General features: G+C 38.4%; 1 protein-coding gene across 1 annotated transcript in view; it reads right to left on the bottom strand.

Moving 5' to 3' along the window:
- Positions 1-513: 513 nt before the first annotated feature.
- The window catches only part of GLB1 (galactosidase beta 1), a 41,188-nt gene continuing 33,128 nt past the window's right edge, over positions 514-8,573 (bottom strand). The window contains exons 15-16 of the mRNA XM_041466480.1: positions 5,798-6,037; positions 514-2,069 (exon numbers count right to left, since the gene is read on the bottom strand). Of these exons, the coding sequence (XP_041322414.1) occupies positions 1,809-2,069; positions 5,798-6,037 (501 nt within the window). The 3' untranslated portion in view covers positions 514-1,808. The remainder of the gene's footprint in view (positions 2,070-5,797; positions 6,038-8,573) is intronic.

Genomic DNA, 8,573 nt, shown 5'->3' with positions numbered 1-8,573 from the left:
CTAGCTCTGAGGTAATGAATAACTGATAATTAACTGCATGCAGAGCACACTCCAGGTTCTCCATAGGGATGGTGCCAAGAAAGAAAAAAATCTGGAGTCAGAGCAGACCATTCCAAGAATCAAGCATGTCTGGGTATGGAACACACAGCCCTCAGACCCCGGAACTGACAGGAATGGAAATGTCAGACCCTGACATTTGAGGTCAGAATTTAAGAGCAGAACCGCTCTTTCCTGGATGGGCCACATTTGTCTCCTTTGAAAGCCCATCAAACACACCAAACATGTGGCAGACATGAAGTGGGTGGTGCTCTTTTACACCCTCTTCTCCAGCGAGAGTATTGGTCCTCATCAGAAGAAATAGCCAGGATCTTGCACTGGCCATCTCAGAAAAGGGTGGCACCTCCAGTGTATGTTCAGCCCATTATAGCTGCTTCAATTTTTATTTTGTACAGATCTTTGTAACAGAGAAAATAAACAAGACATTAACAAGAATAACTCCTCACCCACTGAGACTTTACAATCTCATTTCTCCCTTAATACTGCTCAAAATTCTCGTATCTTTTTTTTCCTTCTCAAACACACAGAGGAAGAATTTAATCTTTAAAGAATCACTTTAATAATGTCAGACAAAAATCAAAGGAAGAAATCACAGATTACGAAAATACTTGATTTGATCATCTTCTATTTTTTTAAATACCACCATGGAATTTGCATGACTGACACCAAAATCACAAGAATCAAAAAGAAGATTCTGTCTACAGGAAGTCAAATGTACTGATGGAGTTTGTGCATCTTTGCAAATATCAGGCACTTACAACGAGCATCAGTTTACTGAAACAAAACAATTGATGTGAATTAATGACTAAAAGAGAATTAAAATTCTTTAACTTAAAGCATTCCACTTCCAAGGTGATGGCCTATGAAAAGCAGGTACACCATGACCAATAGGGAAAAAAAAGAAATAAAACAAACAAACAAAAAAAACCCCAACTCAAACAAAAAAAATTAAAGAAAAAATTCATCATTTTAAAACCACATTTCGCAGGCAGGTTAGTCAGAGGTTGTGGTTCCACCAAAGCAGCCTAAATTTCATGTCCTTGTACTTCTTAATTTACTTTAAGTCTTCAGAGATAGCAATTGGGAAGCAGTAAACTGGCTTTCTGAGAGGGGACAGATGCAGACTCCATGTTACTGCTGTTTGGACCAGCTGGGATTTAATGCTCACTTCCACAGTTTTTCTGTGGAAAAGTCCTGTAAGAAGTCAACTGAAATTTTCTGAAAGTCACTTGCATTAAAAAATGAGGCCCGCTTAATGCTGGCAGTAAGCCCAATGAAACTAAAATGATGTTGATACTCCCATAAGGTGATTAAGGAATCTGAAAGTGTCTTGTTTATTGGCAGCTCTGACTTAAGTCCACTTAAATTAAACCAGCAAGGTAGAGGGGGCTGCACACCTTTTGTAGGCTCCTCTCTCCAGTTGCAAAACACAGTAAAAAATAAAAGCATAGAAAGGTTACTGCAGTATAAGCGGAGTACAAGGACTACATTTTTACTAGGCTGATGGAAACATTACCTTCCAGTTGAGTTCAATTTCACAGTCCAAGGCAAATTTCAAAGCTCCAGCTTTTATTTTTAAAAAGAAATTCAATATTTAACTGAGAGATTTAAAAAAATATGTCTTTGAAGAATTTAAGAAGTTGCCTCACCCAAACAACTTCCCTTTTTCGAAGACCCTGTGTTACACGGTATGGTTTTAGGGAAAGAGAAGCAAAGGCCTGAGGATGGAAGATAAAGAAATACTCAAATTATTATGGATGCTTCATCCATAGTTCTCTAACAAAGAGTGGGGGTTTTTCAGTTTCATGCTGCAGGGTTGCATTGATATTAGGTTCATCTACAAATTCTATTTCGCACGCCTGGGCGCTGCAAGGAGAGCGCTCCAGCTCCAACACCGTTATGTTGTTCGGCACCGAGGCAACAAGTACATTCCTTGGAACATAAAGGGTCAGCTGAGGACCACGGGCTGGCCAGTAGCGACCAAGATTAAAGCCATTGATCCAAATTTGCCCCTGTTAAAAGAGAAAGAAAAAATAACAACATTTTAATAATCTGTCAGAGGTGAAATGACAAAATCGACTTAAGCATAACATTCTTGATATAGTAACTGAACTCCCTTCACCTTTCAGTTTGATTGAACATAAGGATAGAAAATCTCTACAAGACAATGCTAATGACAGTCAAAATAACTTAAATTCCCTGAGCACTTAAAGCCATTGCTAATATTTAAAAAGAAAGTGGTAAAATACTGCAGTAATTCCAAATTTGACAATAATTAGAAAAACAACTGCAGGCTTCTTGCACTGACTTTTGCCCCAAGTTTAAGACCAAAACAAATCCAAAAACTGTATTTGCTTGAAGCTAATTGTTAAAAGGAGAATGAAGTCACATAAGAAAAAAGCAGATCATAAGGCTCTTATGGTTCTCTGTACAAGTATAAGACTACACCACCTTGGTAATCCCTGCTCTGTGATTGTGAGGACAAGATACAGCTTGTCTAGACACATGAAATTCTGATCTCTCTTTTACTTGTAATAGCTTGGTCGACAAAAATACTTGTGAAATCACACTGCAATAAAGTACTGTTGTAGTTACAACCATTAAAAGCCTTGGGATCTCCTAGTATTATTTGAAGTACAATGAAATTGTAGCATACAAATTTTTAAAATTGCTTTTTATAGTTCAGGTGGTCAGAACCTGTAGCTCAAAATACTGTACTAACATCATAAGTACCTTAAATGCAAAAGATTAAAAAAAAATGGGCAAGAAAAAAAGGAAAAAAGTCAAAACACTAATTTATCTATAGACACACTGAAGTGACATAACTGCAGATTTTTCCAAAAGTCCATAAATTGGCAGGCTGCAGAATGTTTAGTAAAACTGTAAACTGACTCCTACTGAGTTGAGCTGAGTCTTGGTTCTTAAGCAAGACAGAGGGAGGATATACTGCTGATTTGCATAAATAATTTGCTTTTACTCCTCCAGAGTGTCCTTTCACTGTATATCAAACAAGAGTTTAGTGCCAAGAAAAGGGATGGAAACAGATAACTGCATCCATGTTTCTCCCTCTTGCTTTGGTCTTTGGTAATCAAAACAAAGAGGAAAACCAGACTCATGGTATGGATGTACACTGATAAACATAATAAAATTGTCTGAATCAGTGGAAAGTAGGACTTTTACTGCATTCACTGATTTCTAAAGTTGTCTGGGATAGCTGAAATCAGAATATTTTAACACAATTTACAGAAGCATAAATGTAATATAACAAGTATTGCCATTCAAGCTGTTTTATAGTATTTTTCTAGTGTTTCCTTTTTCAGGTATTTATGAAAACAAATTTTATGAAACTCACAAGAGAAACTTTTTAAGGAGTTAGTAACATACAAATGCAGTTGAGTTATTTCACCTCTGTATCCACTTCCGTGGTATAAGATCCTATCTTGCACTGTTCTGCCAAGGTGTTAATAAACGCTGACCTCAAATGGTTGGTTTTTTTTTTAAATCAAGTTTATCTTTATTCAAACTCACTACTTTCTGTAGTAGGTTTAGAAGAAAACATGGCATGAATGCAAGCTCCCCACACACAAGATGGATGAGTGAGTGTACTCACTAGACAGTGGCCCTCCTCTCACAGAGAATGACAGTAATCTGTGGGAAGTAGGTGTTTACTGTGGGAATCAACTGCACTAGAGTTCTGATGCAGGAGATATCATCAGACAGGTCTCTGTTTCTGATCTGAATCAGTTAGTGGTTGCAGCCCCTTTTTCCAGTAAAGCTAAGAGCTTAAATTTCTCAATTCCAAACTGTCTTTATTAACCTTGCAGTTTCTAAAGACTCCACACTCAGGAATTTGTATACACCAAACAAGCAAATTATGACATTATATCTACTAATAAATATGCCCTAGACAAAATAAAAGAGGGAGGAACTTCATTTTCACTAGCAAGATTTCCTTTAGCAGGGACAGCAATTATAGCCCATGATTCCACAGAAAACAAGAACAGTTCTGATTCCAAATACTCTCTTCTTTTGAAGAAAAAAAAGGTCAAATAAATCTAAATATTCACTCAGTGGCACGTATGCTTAAGGGTATTGTGATTCCTCATGTGGAGGGTGGAGTAAGTTTTATTACTACTGAAGGGTTTAAAAAGCACTGAAGGCAAGCAAGCTACAGCATAGGTCATGACTGTTAATACTGCACCTTTCCTTCCAGGCTGTCTCTCATGCTACATTCCTTGCCTTTGCAAAGGCAGAACCATCATTAGGACTTTAAGTTTTCTTGGTAAGTGCTGCTTCTGTGGTTTTTCAACTACTCAGACAGGTGAATTTTAACCCCTGTTAAGAATCCCACTCCACACTTAAGCAATTTACACAGTGCCATACAAGGAACTAAGGCCCACATACAGTGAGTGGAATTTATACCCATCTACTTTAAAGGCATTTGCTCATTTGTAAAGTTATCTGAAAGTCTCAGTTTCCAGGTGTCTTACTTAAAACTCTCATCCAACCCATATAAAGCTTGAAGGATAAATTTAACAGCCAAACTTAAGTTCATCTAAATCTCTCCCCAGGACTGCTTTACAGGGTATACAAACTACATAAAACAGAGGTCTACATAGATCAGAGGAAAAGATTTCCACCAGTACCTAAGAATTCTCGGACTACCTTGCCATTTTAATAAGCCACTTTGCCAACTGGCAGGTATGGCCACCTCGCCTCCTGAAGAAGATTTATAACTGATAGGGTTCAGCAATTGTGTGACATGCACATATACAGGAACAGGGACTAAGTCAGACTTCCTCATCTAAGCTTAGTGTCAGCATCACCAAGAGCATGCAATGAATCACAGCCTTCTGCATATTGTGAAGTGCTTTAACCACTACAATACTGGCAGCAGAGACAGATCAAAAGCAGCTCCTTCTCCCACTTTATTTCAATAGCAGTAAATTAATTGTTTCAGAAAAGATCAATTTTGCTACCCAACACTGCCACAGGCACTTCCCTAAAGCCTGGAGTTAAACACTTAGGCTTCCAAGAGAGTAGCACTTCAGTGCACACACTCTGCTCTCTGTGCCTCCCACCAGGAGCAGCTGAGCTGCTCCTCACCCATTCTGCATGCCAGTGGTTTCAGACATGGCACTGTGAAAACACACTCCTTCCTGCTCTAGCTACACTCCAACCCTATGAGAAATTCCCACTGGCAAAGATCTGCCCACAAGATTCTCACAGCAGTGCTCCCTGCCATTCAGTCCAGGTACAGATAACCTTCTCCATGCTTTAGATCCATATCTGGGGCACACCATCAGCCACAGAGTCCAACACTCTTTATGCTTTGCAACAGGATCCATAGTTCCTAACACAGCACCTCAAATATGATCCAAGAAAACCTTGCACAACCAAATGCAACACTTCTAAACAGCCTGACAGTTAATCTCTCACTGTTGAAAAACTTGGGTGGATTGGTTCAGTTGTTTTGGTTTTGGGTTTTTTTTTTTTTGGTGATGCTCCACTTTCTAGATCAACACCATGTATCTTTTGAATATGTTTCCCTTTTCTTAATGTTTTATCCCCAGATTTACTTAAAGCAAAGAATCTATTTCTTAGTAATTTAAATAAATTTGAGACACCCACTTCTATGACCAACTTCTACCCATCTAAGAGAGGTGGACTTTGATTGTCCACAGACGTTTCAATAGCTTTCTAAGTGGACTTTGATGTTTTTACAGCAAAAAACTTGTACCTTTGTCCAACCAGGAAAATTGACATAGGTGTCTTGTGGCAAGTCTGGAATCCCTCCAGGAATTGAAAGAGTACCGGTGTAAAATGTAGGTACTTCGTAATTCAGTGCTTTGACAGCAGATGTATTCTGGTGATGAAGAAGATAAATAATGCCATAGTTCACTGCTCCATCTATGTCTAGAGGATAGATTTCCCATCCAACAAGTATATCTTGAGCAAGAGTTAAATTTGAAACTAGACCCTAGGAGGAAGAAAAAAAAAACCACAAAAATGTAATTAGCTGATGTTACTGAAGTTATTTGGGTGTACCTATAAATCAGTCACAAATAAAAACTGAATCAAAGTAACAGCTGGCTGCCAATCTGTGTACTAAGAAACCAAGCATCTGGTCTTCACCAACTTATAAGCTTTTCTTAAAAATAAAGGGCTTCATTTATTCTCTGTGAAAGATCTGTTCCTCTTCAGAGTTTCAGGCTTTCATTGATACACAAGGGTTTTTATCAAATTCTTTTCCTGTAACTGGAAAAATTTCTGTTTTGCTTTTACATGGATATGATTCCAAAACCTGAGGCTTAATAAAAAGGAGAAGCAATACTAAATGTCATTAAGCCTGAGATATCATCACTTGGTAACACTGAGTCACTAACCCAAGACATTAACTTGCGCAATAGCAGAGAAAGTGGTACTTGCTTCCCACAAATCTTGTCCAGATAAGACACAGTATCATAAAATCAATGCACATGCCCGATTCAGTGAAATACTTTCAGCTTACAGCCAGCTTCAAGCCCATGGAATCCCATCTCATTTCTATGGGACCATGTACACAGTGGTTCGCAGCACACCAGGGTGCTTGCACACCGAATGCCAAAACAAGGTAAGGTCATAATTTAAGAATGAAAATAACATCAAGTTACCCCTGCACACACCCTAATTTTGTTACAGTAATAGCTCCTAAAGCGGTGTTTCAATGCAATGCAAGGGGTTGTTTTAACTGCTTGAATAGAGCCTGCATAGAAGCTGGTTTTCAGTGCAACACAAATTATGTTGCAAACATCACATGTCAAACAGGAACAAGCAAAACCACAGTTTCCATGGCTTTGGAGAGCTGATACTATGTGATATCTCATAAGCATTGCACTGTCTCCAAAAGGCTCATCATCTGTACGAGCACTAAGTGGTTTTCTCTTCCTTTACCTAATGCCCACTTTACAGAACAGGAGCTTAGTTTGCTTATGTCAAAATAAAATATCTGCAAGTGTCAAAAGTTAAGTGACAAAACTTTTCTATACAACCTAGACTCTGTCTAGCAATCCGCTGAAGTAATGCACCATAACTTTATCCTGAACTTTCTAACCTGCCTCCCTAAGCTCATCCCAAGGCACTATGAACAGAGTGATTTTTCAAATTACATTAAGTACCTACTAAACATTCTTACTTAGGACTGCATAAGAATACACATTCAGTGATCCTTATCTGGAGAAGATTTGTAGGAAGTAAATACCACTTTCTCTGCTATTGTGCAAGTTAATGTCTTGAGCTAGTGACTCAGTGTTCCAAGATGTGGATATAAATTTTCTGAGTAAAACTGAGATATAGGTGGCAGTGTCTTTTTATATGAAAAGACACATAAAATAACAGAAACCACACTCTTCCTTCCTTTGTATCTTTTAACAACATGACTTAGATCAACAGGATGTTTTAAAACCAAAATCCTTTCAAGATTCCTTCCCAAAAGCTAGATGCCCAGGTCCATTTCAAGCTTAAAAGCGATAAAACTCCAGCCAAACAAAACCCTGAAAACCTATCCTCTTTGCTAAAAAATGCAAAGCTTCACAAGACAGGAACCTCTTCCCCTAATTGGATTTTCAAAAGCACAAGGATTTTTAAAACCCAAGGTATAATTACACCCAGTTTTCAAAATCAACATGAAGGAGAGCATGAGGGATGGAGTCTACAGACAGAAGCAATGCACATGGTCCGAAGCTACCCAAGCAAGGTTGCCTTTTCTACACAGAAAGATCCTACCTTCAGAGGATTATATTCACCATGGACATGTCTCTTAAACCTGATTTCACTCTTATATGGTTAAAAGGTATAAGTGTGAATTTCAGCTCAACCACAACAACTGAGCACCTCCTTAATCCAACCTCTAAACCTCTATTCTCTTACTTTAATTTAAAACTAAGTATACAGGTTTCCTTATCATCTGGCCTGTTAATAAATAAATAAATAAATAAATAAAAGCAATGTCTCTGCTGCCTCAACCTGAAGGCAAAACACTGGGGTACCAGCTTCCTTCTCCTGCCACTCAGATAAAGGCAAAGTACCTTGAAGAGACAGTGCGAACACAGTTGGCACTACTGCTACTTACTACATCCTAATAATATCAAAAATTAAACAAAAAAGACACGCTGTGAACTGTACACAGCACAAACATAATACAAGACTCACCTCTACAGCATTTCTGTCTTTTATTGACTGTATTGCAGCACTGGGGATCCCATTAAGTCTAAAACCAGAAAAGTTTACTTTTTGCCCCTGCCCTTCCTAGTGCTACATTAGTGGTACCTTTGTGGTATGGGGTTTACATGGCAAGGGTTTGTTAGCAAGGGGAGCTGCAGTGGGGACTTTTCTGAGAAGATGCCAAAAGCTGCCCCATGTTAGACAAAGACAGTTCCAGCTGACTCTTGAACAAACCCACTGCTGAGTCCATCAGTGATTCTGGGAGCATCTCTTTGATGACATATTTAAGAATTAATTGAGTTCCCCAGGCTGAA

This window comes from Pyrgilauda ruficollis, unplaced genomic scaffold, assembly GCF_017590135.1.
Source record: "Pyrgilauda ruficollis isolate IOZ18807 unplaced genomic scaffold, ASM1759013v1 scaffold2, whole genome shotgun sequence".
In the NCBI taxonomy this organism is placed as follows: domain Eukaryota; kingdom Metazoa; phylum Chordata; class Aves; order Passeriformes; family Passeridae; genus Pyrgilauda; species Pyrgilauda ruficollis.
This window is presented reverse-complemented; position numbering and strand designations above follow the sequence as displayed.